Below are 17,093 nucleotides of genomic sequence, written 5' to 3' on the forward strand. Positions count from 1 at the left end.
GTAGAGACCTGTGTTGATTAAATTGATGTAGAAGAGGATATCATTTTGAGTTGATTAGGAGAACTTCTTATTTCGTCAAAATATAAGTCAAGATTTACATGTATATGTAGGTACGTATGAATTAATGTTTTGTAGTTAATGTGCTTCTCCCCACCCCCTTTTGTTTCTATGTTTTTAAATAGTTCTGGGTTATTTCCTCTTCTTGCAAATGCTGCCATGTCTGTGAAACCAACATTGCTAAGTTTGTATGAGATCTATTACCTGCCTTTGGGTAAAACACTGAAGCCTGGTCTACAAGGATTGCTAACTGGTATTCTGCCTGGCTTAGAAGAAGGATCAGAGTACTATGAGAGGTAAGATGGTACTGTTATTAGTGCAACTAAGTAAGCAAAGTCATACATTTGTCAGCAAGCATCCTTGGATCAATAATGTTTTAACATCACAAAAATTAATTATTCTAAACACTTTAACATATGACCTGAAGGTCTCTATAACAACTAAAAAAATACTGTATATGTATCTAATTTGTGTATTGCACTGAAAATATAGGTAGGTTGTAAGAACACAAACTTGGGAGGTAGATGGACTGGGTTCAAATCCTGGCTCAACAGACACTAGATAGCTTAGACAAGCTTTTCAACATTTCAGAACTTTATTCAGTTTCTTCATCTCTAAAACAAACAGTACTTATTCCATTCTGTTACTGTAATAATGAAATCACTTAGTCAAGTCCTAGCACATACAAGTTACTCAAAAAATTGCAACCCATAATTAAAAAAAATCAATATGTAGGAACTTAAATTAATAAAAGAATGGGAAATTGGATCATGTGTTAACAGTTTTTAAGTTATTAGTGATGGAAAAGAGCCTAACACCAAGTACAGTGCTGTTTCACTAGCTGTGACATGATGCTCTTGATATTTTAACTTCTTAAAGAAAATGAATTAATCTATTTTGGAGCCTATTACTGCTTCTTAGGAAGTTTATAGTTATAGACAGTGCATGATGGCATTAACTATCTTTAGTAGCTTGTTACTAATATTCTTACCAAAAAGGAAATTGTGAGTTGAGGTGGCAAAAACAGAAAATGCCAAGCTTATTTTATGAGTACACTTAATGATTTGAATTTAAATAATAAATATTATTAAATAAATAATAATTTAAATAGCTGGTGTATTGACCAGCTACTCTATTTTATTTTGGTTCATATGTTTCTATAATGCACTAAGAATCTAATCCTGAAAATACTGGATTACCTTCCTAAACTACTTGGAGAAAATAAAATTTATGTCTAAAAACATCATTTTCTTTTGTCAACTTTTTTACTCACTCGCTTACAATTTTAGGAACATACGATATAATTTCATTTAGTGTATAGCTGAGTTTTGTTTCTAATTGTTATATTAATTCTAGGGAAACACTTTATAAGTCTGTTAGTCACAATTAAAAATTTAACATAATGATTTTTATGAGTGTGGTATCTCTGATTTGTCTCGTTATGTGTCTTGGTCCGTTTGAGGTGCTATAACAAAATACTTCAGATTGGGTAACTTATAAACAACTAATTTGTCACAGTTCTGAAGGCTGGAAGTCCAGTATCAGTATGAGCAAGGTCATGTTCTGGTGATGCCCTCTTCCTGGTTCATAACTGGAGCCTCCTCCCTGGTCCTCACACAGTGGAGGGGACTACGGAGTTCTGTGGGATTTCTTTCATAAGAACACTAATCTCATTCATGAGATTTCCACCCTCAGGATTTAAGCACCTCTCAAAGGCTCTGCCTCTCCTGGTATCATTTTGGGAAGATAAGGTTTTAACAGGACATTTGAGGAGACATAAATATTCAGACTATAGCATTATGTTTTAGCAGTTATTCCACACAAATTCCAACAAAGGGATTTATAACCATATTCTTTTAATCCAAAGATAAATTAAGGCCATGAGGGAGTATAGTGTTGGGTTAAATCACATAGCAAGTTAACGGACGAATGGATAAGGAAGATGAGGTCCATATACACTATGGAGTATTATGCCTCCATCAGGAAGGATGAATACCCAACTTTTGTAGCAACATGGACGGGACTGGAAGAGATTATGCTGAGTGAAATAAGTCAAGCAGAGAGAGTCAATTATCATATGGTTTCACTTATTTGTGGAGCATAACAAATAGCATGGAGGACAAGGGGAGTTGGAAAGGAGAAGGGAGTTGGGGGAAATTGGAAGGGGAGGTGAACCATGAGAGACTATGGACTCTGAAAAACAACCTGAGGGTTTTGAAGGGGTGGGGGGTGGGAGGTTGGGGGAGCCAGGTGGTGGGTATTAAGGAGGGCACGTATTGCATGGAGCACTGGATGTGGTGCAAAAACAATGAATACTGTTACGCTGAAAAGAAATTTAAAAATAAATAAATCACATAGCAAGTAAACAGTAAATGCATCATCAGATTCTTTTGATTCTGACTCTACTACAATGTAATAAATTTTTAGGTATTATGTTATTCTCTGCTTGAAACAAATCAAAAGTAATTTATTTTTAAATATAGTCCTTAATAAAGCAATAATGCATCTTTGATTTTGTTACAGGTCTGATTAAAGTTGTTTTTTTTTTAAACGATTTTATTTATTGATTTGACAGACAGAGATCACAAGTAGACAGAGAGGCAGGCAGAGAGAGAGAGAGGGAAGCAGGCCCCCTGCTGAGCAGAGAGCCCGATGCAGGACTCGATCCCAGGACCCTGAGATCGTGACCTGAGCCAAAGGCAGCGGCTTAACTCACTGAGCCACCCAGGCACCCCAGGTCTGATTAAAGTTTTATGAATTGCAGGATGTGAGGGCAATCTCGGTGTGACATCTGTCACCCCCTGGATCACTAGGGTTGAGTCAACTGACCTGGCTGGCTAGGCAGGTGTCCTCTTCTTCCTTCACTGTTCCATGTGTGTCCCTCCTGAAGCTGTGTGCTTGATCAAAGCAGACAGCCTTCCACAATAAAGGAGCACCATTCTTTGGTCAAGGCTATATGGGTAGCTGTGCTCCCCTGCAAGAATCTCCAGCAAACTTTCCAAGTTATTGTGAATTACAGAATAGGATTTCAAAGAGAAGGAAATATTTAGAAAATGTCTTTTCAGAATTCATAGGGGGAGCACTTGGATGGATCATTTGGTTAAGCATCTGACTCTTGATCTCAGCTCAGGTCTTGATCTCAGATGGGTCATGAGGTCAAGCCCCATGTTGGGCTCCACACTGGGTGTAGAGCCTACTTAAAAAAAAAAAAATTCATAGAAATTCAACAGAAAATATATTCTGCTACAGGATTACTGTTAACTAAGATGTATAGGACTGAAGATTCATTTTACAGATCAGGACATGGAACTGAAGAAAGATTAAGTGACTTCTCCAAATTACACAGCTAGTAAATGGGGGAGCCAGGACTGAAATCCAGTCCTCTTGGAGAATACACTTCTAGTCTATCACACTTGTGTCCAGGGCAAAGCTTGGAACAATAGTGTGAATGTTTTCATACATTCTGGAGGAGAGTAATTTCTTTTTAACAACATGAAACTAAATGCTTGTCTTCTTAAGCCACTTTGTTTTGTACCTCAGAACAAACACCTTGTTGGAAAAGGTTGCTGCTGCAGTGGACCAGTCAGCCTTCTACAGTGCCCTCTGGGGTAGTCTCCTTACCAGTCCTGCTGTACGGTTACCAGGAATCACATATGTCCTCGCCCATTTGAACAGGAAGCTTTCCATGGAAGATCAACTTTATATAATTGGCAGTGATATTGAACTAATGGTATGTCTATGTACGATTGCTCACATAACCTACTTCTTCAGAGCCAGGCACACTGTTCCAGACAGATGGTGAGAATTGTGCCACAACCAGAGTTCCTGTTTCCATGAAACTTATATTTTTCATCAAGGAAACTTAAAGACCAAATTAGTCACTAAGTATTGTTTTTAAAAGCCTCAAAAAATTTTTTTCATGGAAAAGGAATTATAGATTATATGTTATCTTCAGCTGTTATTCAAGCAAATAAATGGTCTTTATTACCATCTTGCTAACTGATCAGACCTCTGTTAACATAGCCACATTAATTATATCATTCCAAAGGAGACCTTTTCAGTCCTAGCTTCCATTATAGGAAAGATGGATTTTCAACAAAGTGACAGCCAGATTCTTTTTTTGAATTTGTACAAGAAGATATAGAACCAAAGGAGATGGTGAAAGATAGTACCCAAAAAAATCACATTGATTGCTTATACTTTTTAATTTCTAGATTAAGAATAGAAGGAAACCTTTTCTCTCTCTAGAGTGCTATACTATGAAAATTAGCAAGGAGTAAAAAATAAACCCTTAAAGGTCACTATGAAAAGTTTTTTTTTAATTATGGTTAATCATCCTGCACTTTTTTCCTATATGATTATAAAATGACTGAGACTTTTATGCAGATTTATGGTTACATGTATTAAACTCTAATTAACATACATGGAAAATAACAACTTATATGTACAGTTTATGAATTTGGATAGAGCCTACAGCCAAGTAACCAATACTACAATCAAAATAAAGACTATTTACATCACTCCAAAAAGTTCTTCTGGGCCCCTTTGTAGTTATTTCTCTTCTCCTATACTCCCAGGCCCTTGCAAACACTGGTCTGATAGCTGTTCGTGTAGGTGTACCTCTTCTAGAATACTGTATAAATGGAATCATACAGTTTCAGCCATTAAGTCTGGTTTCTTTCCACTTTGTAGAACACATTGGAGATTCATGCATGTATTTACACGTATCAGTGGTGTGTTCCTTTGCCTTGCTGTGTAGTATCACATTGCATGAATGTACTGCAGTTTGTTTATTCATTCACCAGTTAATGAACGTTTGTGTCTCATTTGGGCAATAATGAATAAAGCTGCTGTAAACAGTTGCATACAGTTACGTGTGGGGACCTATGTTTTTATTTCTTAGGGAAATACCTAGGAATGGGATTCCTGGTTCACTTGGTAAAGATACATTTACCTTTTTTTTAAATAACTTTATTGAGGTACAGTTCACATACCATAACGTTTATCCTTTGGAATTGTATAATTCAGTGGTTTTTAGTATATTCACAAAGTTGTGCAGGTATTACTATCTAATTTTTAGAACATTTTCATCACCTCAAAAAGAAACCCCATAGTCATTAATCACACCATGATTTTCCCTCACTCTTGCCCCTGGCAACCACTAATCTTTCTGTTCCTATATATTTGTCTATTCGGAACACTTAATACAAATGCAGTTATACAATATATAGCCTTTGATGAATGAATTCTTTCACTTATCGATATTTTTAATATTCATCCATGTTGAGCTGGTATCAATACTTCATTCCTTCTTATGGTTGAATAATAGTGCATTGTGTGGATAATACCACATTTTATTTATCTGTCCATCAGATAATTTTTTTGGCTATTATCAATAATGCTCTGAACATTGACATGTAAGTTAATAGATACCTTAGCAGGTATAAAATATTATTGTTTTGATTTGCACTTCCCTAATGACTAATAATATTGAACATATTTTCTTATGGTTATTGTCATTTTTAAATCTTCTTTGGAGAAGTGTCTCCTCAAATTCCTTGCCTGTTATTTAAGTTGTATTATTTCTCTCTTTGTTGTTGAGTTGTAGTTCTTTATATATTCTGGATGTTAAGACCTTTGTATATATGATTTAAACTATTTTTGCCCGTGCTATAGACTTGTCTTCTTCCTTTCTTAATACTGTCCTTTGAAGCAGAAAAATTTTTATTTTGATCAAGTCCAGTTTATCTGTTTTATCTTTCAGCATTTGTGCTTTTGGTATTAGATATTTTCTAAGAAATTTTATCTAATCCAAGATCACAAACAGTTATTCCTGTATCATCTTTTTGTGTATGTTTAAGTTTATAAGAAACCGCCAAACTATTTTCCGAAATGACTATACAATTTTTATGCAGATTTTAAAATGTATTGTTACATTTCCTTTTAATAACTTAATGGAAATTTTAAGCAAGTCACTTTTTTATTTCTTTAAAACACAAATGACAGGGGCGCCTGGGTGGCTCAGTGGTTAAAGCCTCTGCCTTCGGCTCAGGTCATGATCCCAGGGTCCTGGGATCAAGCCCCACATCGGGCTCTCTGCTCAGTGCAGAGCCTGCTTCTCTCTCTCTCTCTCTGCCTTCTTCTCTGCCTACTTGTGTTCTCTGTCTGTCAAATAAATAAATAAAATCTTAAAAAAAAAAAAAAACACAAATGACATAATTGGAAAACTATTTGTAACATATCACAGAGGACTATCCTCCATATTATTCAGAGAGCTACTATAAATAAGTAGGCAAATATTAATAAGTATAAAAATGGATTTGAACAGATAACCTAAAGGAAATAAAACTAACTCAAACATATGAAAAGACGCTCAACATTACTTATGATAGAAATAAAAATATAACTACACTGGGATGCCAACTTTCATATATCAGATTGGCAAAAATGAAAAAAAAAACCACACATGGGTAAATATGGAAAAATAGAAATTGTCACACAAAGTTGGTGGGAATATAAATATATATAACCTTAATGAAATGCATTGCATTATTTATATTGCAAATGCATATACCCCAAGACCCAGCAGTTCTATTTCAAGGGATTTATCCTATAAGAGTACTTGTACATCTGTATATTGCAGCATTATTTACAATAGCAAATATTTACAAACAGCATAAATATCTTTCATCAAAAGCCTGTTAAAAAATTAGAATTGGGGTGCCTGGGTGGCTCAGTGGGTTAAAGCTGCTGCCTTCGGCTCAGGTCATGATCCCAGGGTTCTGGGATCGAGCCCTGCATCGGGCTCTCTGCTCAGCAGGGAGCCTACTTCCTCCTCTCTCTCTGTCTGCCTCTCTGCCTACTTGTGATCTCTGTCTGTCAAATAAATAAATAAAATATTTTTTAAAAAATTAGAATTCATCTATGAAATAGAGTATTTCTTTAGCGATAAAAAAAAAAAAATGAAGCTCTGTATATAGTGTTAAGAAAAGATCTCCAAGATCTGTTATTAAAAGAAAAAGGCAAAATTTGGGATATATGCATGTGTGTTTTTATTTACTTACATTCGTAGGGAATATTCACTGGTTATACTGGTTGCATGCAAAAAAGGAAATTGAGTGGTTGGGAGACAAGTGTGGGAGAGAACTTTTTGCTGTATATACTCTTGTATACCTTAATTTTTTTAAACCATCGTAATATATTTACCTATTCCAAATACTGTAATTACATTTAAATAGTGATAAGAAACTGAGAAGGTTGGAGAAAATGAAATGTTCCACTTGCATGGTAAATCTTTCCCAGTGTAACAGGCAATAGATACTAAAGGCTCTCTTATTTCAGGTAGAAGCAGTAAGTACTTCAGTGCAGGACTCAAGTGTACTTGTACAGAGAAGCACGCTGGACCTCATACTCTTCTGTTTTCCATTCCACATGAGTCAGGTAAAACATTAATAATGATATTAATATAAGGAATTCTTTGGAAAATCATAGTTTCCGGATGTGTAGTTATTTTTTAAGTTGGATTTAAGTTGAATTCTTTTGTTTTATGAATGGGTAAGTGCAATACATACTACATACAATACATGCAGAGCTTGAACTCGTAACTCTAAGATCAAGACCCAAAGTGATATCAAGAGATGAACACTTAACCAACTGAACCAGGTGCCCCCAACAGTTCCTTTTTTAAGGAGTAGAATTTGTGGAAATTTGGGGGGGTGGGGGGATCTTTATTGATTTGCATAAGAACATGGAAATTGAAATAGATTATTTCATACCTTTAAAAAGAGTTCTAACCTGTAAGAAACAAGAGATAATCATTGCTAGCTCTGAGTGAGGCAGGACTCTGAGACCCAGGCCTTCTGCTCAGCTGTTACGTCTGTACTGATGTAACTTACCTTTTCTTGGTTTGGCGATTTGGTGATGTATGTCAAACTCTTAGCAGAGTTGGCTGTTCAAAAGCCAAATATTCAGTCACTGTGACATTCTCTAGTACTTTTATTACAAATGAGAACAGTTAACAAATCATGAGTGAAGTGTTTCATTGGTGCAAATGTAATCAATGTCTTCATTTTTAACCCACAGAGCCACCCAGGCACCCCTCAATGTCTTCATTTTTAAAAAGGTAGTCTGAATTCTTTTTGAGTTCGAAACTTTGATGAGTTATGTAGAACACCAATAAGTGAACATTCAGAATGGAAGAACAAAAGTAATAAGATGGAAAATTTCTACCTTGGAAAAGGATGTTTATTTCTAAAAAGTCATTAGCCGAAAGGACTATTATTTGGGGGTTTTGTAAGAACTATGGTTAGTAGATAACTAGTGAATTTTCATTAACTGTCATGCTCACACTTTTCTTTATTACTTTATTCACTTTGGAATTGAATTATTAATAATTGAAGAATTTCACACTTCATTGTCTATTGTCCCTAATTGGAACATAAACTGTCTGCTTTGCTGTTTTTGAGATTTTCCACCCTTAAACCAGAGGCTTTTGTTCTATCTCTGGCTTTTCAGGAACACCTGCTGGGACATCAGCATAGTCTAAATTTATCAGTACAAGGGTGTTGCAAAAAGCTCATCAGGTAGTAATGAGTTCTACTTTTCTTTTTTTCTTTTTTTTTTTTTTAAGATTTTATTTATTTGTCAGACAGAGAGAGCAAGAGTGAGCACAGGCGGATAGAATGTCAGGCAGAGGCAGAGGGAGAAGCAGGCTCCCTGCTGTGCAAGGAGCCCGATGTGGGACTCGATCCCAGGACGCTGGGATCATGACCTGAGCCGAAGGCAGCCGCTTAACCAACTGAGCCACCCAGGCGTCCCGAGTTCGACTAAAGATTCATAAAAGAAAGCAAAGAAGAATATGCTAAAGTAATGTATATGGCTTAAAAACCTAAAATATTTATTACCTGGGTCTTTATTGAAAAAAAATGTATTGACCTTTACTCTTAAGTTTTCCCATTGTTTTCTTCCCTTCTAAGCATTCAGCATTATTAGTCCTTCAGTATACTGATAGGTGACTCAGCAAGATCTGAGGGGATTAAGTCATGGTAGACTTAAATTCGGAAGAATTTAGTTTGTAATCTCATTAGACCAGTGTTTCTCAACCTTTTGTTTAGCAGAATTTCCTTCGGTATTTTTTTAATATACCAGCCAAGAAGATTTTCTTAAGCCTTATCTTTTATAATTTGTATAATAAAACCAGTAACTGTTTAATTTTTTTTTTTTTTAAATAGATACCCTACCCAGACCCAGTTACATCTTCCCCCTATTACTCTACTGGATTTTTAGGTTACTGAGAATAGGGATGAAGACAAATCATCTTTGTTCCCCACATTTCCTCTTTCCATATCTTTTATACATAATAAATTTTAAGCAAATATTGATTGTAATCGTAACTTAAGAGAGCCTTCATTACATTGTCCCAAAAGTGATTGCTGTTAATAGCTTCAGCAGTTAATGGGTTCCTGAATCTCTCTACTTATTTCATGGAAAGTTGGCCCAATCTCTAATAATAATTCCATATTAGAAATGTGTGGTAATGTCAACAGTAATCAAGAAGTGACTTCTTACTTTCTTAAGAGTATTTTGGGAGAGGGGAAGGTGCATGGGTGGCTCATTCAGTTAAGCAACTGACTCTTAATTTCAGCTCAGGTCATGATATCAGGGTCCTGAGATGCAGCCTGTATCAATCTCCACACTCAGCGGGGAGTCTGCTTCTCTTCCTCTCTCTCTGCCCCTGCCCTATCCCCACTCACTCACATTCTCTAAAATAAATAATTTTTTTTTTTAAAGAGAAGTTTTGTTTTTGTTTTCAAAATATGATTGGGAGACATTAGTATTTTTTAAGAAAAAAATTTTTTTTAATTTATTTGAGATTGAGAGAGGGAGAGCAAGCACATGTGCAGAGGGGAAGGGAGAGGGAGAGAAGGAGACTCCCTGCTGAGCATGGAGCCAGACAGGGGGCTTGATCCCACAACCTTAAGATTGTGACCTGAGCCAAAATCAAGAGTCCAGCGCTTGGAAAAAAAAAAAAAAAAAAAAAAAGAAAGAAAGAAAAAAGAGAGAGTCCAATGCTTGACCAACTGAACTACTCAGGCACCCCAAAACATTGGTACTTTTCAGGATTTTGTGAAAATATCTGTAATCTTCATATCTGATGTTAGATCAGCAGTTCTCAACTGCTTTAGTTTTAGAACCCTATTACACTCTTTAAAAAATATTGAGGATCCTGGGGTGCCTGGGTGACTCAGCTGGTGAAACATCTGCCTTTGGCTCAAGACATGATCTCAGAGTCCTGGAATCACGCCTCATGTCCAACTTCCCCCTGCTCATATGCTCTCTCTCACTTTCTACCTCTCAAATAAATAAGTAAAATTGATGATCTTGGGGCACCTGGTGGCTCAGTTGGTTAAGTGTCCGACTCTTGATTTTGGCTCAAGGAGTGATCTCAGGGTCTCAAGGTCCTGGGATGAAGCCCCACTTTGGGCTCCCCACTGAATGGGGAATCTGCTTGAGGATTCTCTCCCTCTTCTTCGTCTGTTCCTTCCCCTGCTCATATGCTTGCTTGCACGTGTGTGCCTGCTGGCTCGCTCTCTCTGTAAAATAAATAAGTCTTGAAAAAGAATATTGAGGATCCTAAAAAAATTCTTTTGCCGATGTAGGTTATATCTGTTTATATCATTAGAAATTAAAACTGAGAGATTTTTAAATATTTACTAATTCACTTAAATACAACAGGTAACAGGTGACTCAGTCAGTTGAGCATCTACCTTCAGCTCAGGTCATGATTTTGGGGTCCTGGGCATCAGTCCCAAGTTGGGCTGTTTGCTCAGCGGGGAGTCTGCTTCTCCCTCTGTGCTCTCTTTTTCAAGTTAATAGGTGAAATCTTAAAAATAAATAAATAGAAATAAGGAAAACAGTAACGAAGTTATCATGTTTGTCTAGATAACATTTTATAAAGTCACTCTGCCAACACATTAAAAAAACTGGTGAATAGAGAGAGTAGCACTGTTTTATTTTTCCACAGATTACTGTCTGGTCTAATAGTACAGAGCAGAATCTGCTTCTGCGATCAGTCATGATTTTTTTTCTTTCGGTTGAAATATATGGAAAAAAATCTGCTCTCACTGATACATAATTGGAAAAGAGGAATGTTTCAGCAGTCTCTTGTTGTTGTTAAAACAGCATATTCTTCTATACTACACCAAAACTCAGTAAGCTGTACTTCTAAGAAAATTATTGCAATATGGAATCTGAAACCAAATCAATGTACTTTCCATATTGTGTTTCATGAAAATCTGCTGATCTGTCTTGTACTTTGAATACATCTTTTACCCAAATAAGGTTTTGTTTCTTTGCTGGGCATGGGGTGGGGCTTGAACTCAGGACCCTGAGATCAAGAGCTTAGCTGAGGTCAGGAGTTAGTCACTCGACCAACTGAGCCACCCAGGCGCCCCCAGACATGCTTTTGTAACATCATATTTGGTTATTTGGAAATGCTACTTCAGTGAATTATGCAAATCTTCCAGAGATTAACACAATAACAGACTATCACATTGCTTACTACTACCACCAATCTCATGGGCAAAGTTTTTTAGGTATTGGGAAGCTTTCAAGCCGATTTAATTTAATTCAGTATGTACTATTTCAAGCCAAATACAGATTTTCTAAAATTCTAATTTTCTTGGGGTACCTCGCTGCCTCAGTTGGTAGAGCATGTGACTCTTGATCTTGGGGTTAAGTTTGAGCCCCATGTTAGGTGTAGAGATTACTTAAAAATAAAAATTACTTAAAAATAAAATATTGGAAACACTTCTAATTTTCTCTTGGAAATTAGATGAAAAATGAAGCTCAAAATTTATTATCTGTAATGATGAATATTAATTGTTTTTCTTGAACTGACAGTCTCACTTTATTTTTGAGAAAATACCTACCATGTCAAGCCTGAATAATTGTAGTTTGTATCATCAGTCCCTCTTTCAGGTAAAAGTGGTACAAAAATGGGTAATACACCTCACAATTCAAACAGTCACACAGGTGCTCTTCCTCAAGATATCCGTCATGTAATGTCAAAGTGTTTTGTGTTTACTCCCCATTTCATTCCACAATATTAAAAGACTTCTGTGCAGGGGCTAGTATTTAACAAAATAAACTTTTTTCTGCTTCATTTACAACATTCCTAAGTGAAACTGACTTTTTTCCCTTTGTTTTTAATTTTACTGTAAGTACATGAGAGTAAAAAATCCCCTGCCTCCAAGTACAGTAGATGCCACTGCTGTATTTCTTCTGCTCAGGTGCTTGCAGGTTTACCCAGTATTCCTTGATCACAGCAAATGTCAACACATCTCAGAAGGCAGATAGCATCGTGGAATTGTTAGGAATATAGTTTTTACCTTGTGGACCTCCTATAAGAGTTTTAGAAATCCCCAGAAGTTCAGGAACCACACTTTGCTTAGAACTGCTTAGATTAATAAAATTCAGATGAGTGACCAGTTTTTCAGCTATTGATGATCTGTGTTCTGTAACATCTCAGTTAAATTTCTAAGATTCCTTTAAAACAAATAAGGTAGATGAATCCTTTTCCACTACTGTCAAGGAGCATAGTACTGAAAAGTTGACAAGTCAATGATTAATAAGTCTGTTCTCAAAAAAAAAAAAAAAAAGTCCATTCTCTATTCAGGTGAGTCACTAACCAGGTATTTGAATTTGGTTAAGTACTCAAGCCCTGTGAGGCTCTGGTTTTTTATTCTAGAGTGATTTTTAGACTAGTTGATTTCCACATTACCTTCTAATCTTCAGATTCCAAGATTCTATTCTAAAGTGATTATCTAATAATATTCTTAAAATTAATAGCTTTTTAATTAGCTGCCCTCCTTTTATTTTTCTTTTAACTTCACCTCTTTTAGCTAAAACCAGACCTTTATTAGGAAATCATGTTTTGAACATCTAATTAAGGCTGTTAGGAAAAGAAAAAAATGAATTTTCTCTTCAGAAGATCTGGAGTAAAATTTAAAAAATAAGATGCGTTAAAGGTGGATGTGGGTATAAAAGCATTCATTATATTGTTTTCTTTATTTTTCTATATGTTTGAAAGACTACAACATAAAAATGTTTAAAAGGTTAGGAAATGAAAGACTTGAAATTGATGAAGATAGTGCGCTTCTAACGTAATTACCAGCAGTTGACCAATATGAATGTGAAAGACTATGATTTTCTTGAATCTGTTCCATTTTGCTCCATTTCTGTTTGATTGTTTTATGTCAGATCTTGCTACTGTTGGATAGGACAAAGAACTTTAAACTGGAGATTAAAATAATTGAATTATGCAACTAAATAGCTGTGCTACCTTTTCTTACTGATCTGTAAAAAATCAGTAATTTTTCCTGATCTGTAAAATGGAAGTAATCATTCCTGTGTTTGAACAGTCAGATCAGTCCTATATGAAACTACCTCCTAAGCCCTAACATTCTGAGTATATTGCAAGGTGGGATTGTTTTAAAGGGTAAGAAAGGAATGTATTTTTGTATGTGATTAAGTACAACCACATTTCTAATTTTTTCAGGCCACTCGACCAGATATGATCAGGATCTTGTCAGCAGCCCTTCACGTAGTACTGAGGAGGGATATGTCCCTGAACCGGAGACTTTATGCATGGCTTCTTGGTATGTGTTTGATGTGTATGGTCTTAGCTGAGGAAAGACAGAGGGAAATTTGCCATACATAAGTATTATCAAGTTGTGTGTATGTCCTAAATGAAGAAATTCGTAGTCTGCCTAAATAGACAATAAAAAGATAAATAGTGTATTATATGAAGAAATTTCAAAATCATCTAAACAATAGAGGCTATTTTAAACCATAAGTCATGTTTCCTTTGACAAGATTTTTCTCTTATAAATTGAGGCTGTTATACTGTGAGTATGTAGACAAAGAAAGATAAATTAATAACTGAAATAATAACATAATTTCCAAGACTTTGAAGTCATCAGAGGAATCAGAACAATTACTATTACCCTGCACATGGTTCCTTACCTGTCTCGCACTCAAGCAGTAAGTTTTTTGTTCTTCCATACTTTCTGTGAGTGTTTGGCCTGTCTTCACAACTCCTTACTGCCCAGAGTGAAAAGCTACAATGTAATTTTTCTTGGATTTTCTGAACCTTCAGTTATTTCACTCTTCATAAGATTGAAAAAAAAATAGAGGATAATGCTAGAAGAATACTATGATACTTATGTATTGAATTGATTTCCCTTTATTAAACTATCTAAAATGATCTCTCTTGCTGACATTGATTGGGCTACTAATTGGTAAGTGTTTGGTGCTGTTTTTGAGATATTTGCTGTTTTGGTATTTAATGAACAACAGTTTTGAGAATTCCATTTTAATTTTTTGTGCTATTTGTTTCCATGGAGGTTTTGATAACAACGGTGCTATCATAGGACCCAGAAGCACAAGACACAGTAATCCTGAAGAACATGCCACTTACTATTTCACTACCTTTTCAAAAGAATTGTTGGTCCAGGTAATGAATGCTTTCACTTTATTTTTTGGTTACCCCCTGATCAGTGGAGTTACTCAGCAAGTCTAAGAAAAGGTCCTGCCTGAATTAGTTCATCATTGAGGGGTGGAGACAAGACTCACAAATATCCTAAGAATGACTGTAACGAGCAAATGATTACAATAAAATGAGTAAGTAATCTTAAAATAGACTCTGTAAATTCAGAAATTTTTTCTTAACTTTGTTCTCATGACTTTATTAATACATAGTTTCATCTTCTCACCTGTCTGCCCTATGAATTGGAGCTCTTCCAAAAATGAGCTAGGACCTGTGTTATTTTTCCTCTGAAGTCTCATGGAAATTTGGGTTGCAAGAGGAATCTAAATGTGGTAAAACTACTATTGTAATGGAAAGCTTAAAATGAGCCATAGTTTTATTTTATATTATTTTTACTTTAATTATGAGATATTCAAGATAACTTATAACAAACAGAAAATACATGGTATTTGAAGCATTTTTAAATGAGTGAAGTTATAAGAATACAGTTTTTTGAGTTACCAGTGGGAAGACAATAGCATAGTAGCAGACACTGTCATGGTACTGTGGCATACTTTGGGGCCTGTTGATGATGATATTAAATAGAAACTTTTTAATCTTTTAGGCGAAAAGTCAAAATAACTCATAAATTTATTTTTTTAGATTTTTTATTTAACTTTTCCACTTTTTTTCTAGAGAAAATGTAAGCACTCTTTTTTTCCCTCAAGACAATTGAATATTAACTTTTTTCCCTGCCTTTGGCAGGGGAAAAAGCTAACTTCAAAGAAAGAACTTCAGAAAAGCAATAGATGTAAATCTCCATTATGGTCATACTTAAATTATTTCTTAAGAAGACGTCTTTGCATCTGTTTATTTAAATGACTAATATACTTTTTCTTTTTTAAAGGCAATGGTGGGGATCTTACAAGTGAATGGATTTGGAGAAGAGAGCACGTTAATGCAGGATCTAAAACCTTTTCGTATTTTAATCAGTTTACTTGACAAACCTGAGCTAGGTAATATATACTGTCCTAGGGCATAAGATCATGTGTGGTGTTTTATAGTGTTTCATAATAAAAATAAGACAAAGTCATTACATAGAGAAATTTCTGTATTTTGAGGTGGCTTTCAAATACAAGTTCTCAACAATTTCTTACCTCAAATTTACTGTAGAACATTAAGAAGATACAGATGTATACATCCAAGCCATATGTTCTCATATTTTATCTTATGCTATGTATGTACTATATATATACTATATATATTTTACCTTGTACTCTATATGTAATGGAGGAGTCATCTTAAAGATACTATCTAAGTTCTTCTTAATCCTGATTAAGTTACTGAAGCATTTATGATTTGTCATGACTGTGTCTTAGAGTTCACAAGATTCAAGGACTGGACAAACATATCTGGGTTCTGTCCCTCAGCTTGATTCCCCAAATCCCCCTTGTTTTGTGTGTTTTCCCTGTCTTTGTGTATTTCCAAGATATTAGACAGCTCTATTGGGAAGTTAGTTATGGCACGTGAGAGAGAAATTAAGAAAAACCAAAAATATTAGAAACAATGAAGTGAAATAATAAAGTATGTAATTTTATTAAGTTACATGCAAGTGTTTTAGCAAATATTCATGTCTTCTCACTAACTCTTAAAGTATAAATGAAGAATTTTAAATATAAAAATAATTTGAGTTGCATTGTTGGCTTTGAGAATTTATTTTAGCTATCGTGAGTTAATAGATGAAGTCCAGAAGTTTTTTTAAGGAGATTAGCATCTGTTGTAGCAAAATTTGCCTTGTGCATTTTTGTATCATTTAAAATAACATTAGTACTAATATAAGTATTTATTGAATACTCACTATATTCTGGGAACTATGCTCCTCACCTTACAAATATTTTTTCCCAATCCTGTAACAGCCCTGTAAGTTTGGTATTATCTTCATTCTAGATGAAGAAACCAGAGCTCAGAGAAGTTAAGTAACTTTTCCAAAGATATTGCTATTAACTGCCAAAACACACTTCCTTGATTTTGTAATTTTTGTTATGTCAGCCTATTGGTAAGCAAGCATTTGTTCAGCTCAAAATACAAAGTTCAGTATAGCTTCCAGAAAAAAAAAAAAATTTTTTTCAAGATACTAGTTTTAAAGTATCCTGTGATCAGGCCAATTTGTAAATAATCCTGATTTGTCAATGCTAATTAATTATTGTCCTTAATATGTATATTAATTTTAGGACCTGTAATCCTGGAAGATGTCCTAATTGAAGTATTTAGAACATTATATTCTCAGTGCAAAGCAGAATTGGATCTTCAAATGGAGCCACCCTTCAGCAAGGATCATACTCAGTTAAGCAGGTGGATTACCAGAAACCTAAGCATGATATAAAGATGCTCTCACTTATTAATATTCATGAAGTAAACACTACTCTATGAAATTTTTATTCTGAATGATTACATCTGATTTTAAATATGACTGTATTTGGCAGTGTGAACTCTCATAATGAACTGCACT

General features: G+C 35.0%; 1 protein-coding gene across 10 annotated transcripts in view; it reads left to right on the forward strand.

Annotated features, from left to right (window-relative positions):
* DOP1A (DOP1 leucine zipper like protein A) overlaps window positions 1-17,093 on the forward strand; it is a 107,035-nt gene that overhangs the window by 42,170 nt on the left and 47,772 nt on the right. For 8 of the 10 annotated variants that reach the window (XM_032858011.1, XM_032858015.1, XM_032858018.1 and 5 more), the window contains exons 4-10: window positions 183-353; window positions 3,598-3,787; window positions 7,399-7,497; window positions 13,616-13,715; window positions 14,463-14,572; window positions 15,492-15,600; window positions 16,816-16,936. In XM_032858011.1, the coding sequence (XP_032713902.1) occupies window positions 183-353; window positions 3,598-3,787; window positions 7,399-7,497; window positions 13,616-13,715; window positions 14,463-14,572; window positions 15,492-15,600; window positions 16,816-16,936 (900 nt within the window). The remainder of the gene's footprint in view (window positions 1-182; window positions 354-3,597; window positions 3,788-7,398; window positions 7,498-13,615; window positions 13,716-14,462; window positions 14,573-15,491; window positions 15,601-16,815; window positions 16,937-17,093) is intronic. The other 2 variants (XM_032858013.1, XM_032858016.1) reach the window with 1 other exon arrangement.

The sequence above is a fragment of the Lontra canadensis genome, unplaced genomic scaffold (assembly GCF_010015895.1).
Source record: "Lontra canadensis isolate GAN:19392208 unplaced genomic scaffold, GSC_riverotter_1.0 scaffold14, whole genome shotgun sequence".
Classification (NCBI taxonomy): domain Eukaryota; kingdom Metazoa; phylum Chordata; class Mammalia; order Carnivora; family Mustelidae; genus Lontra; species Lontra canadensis.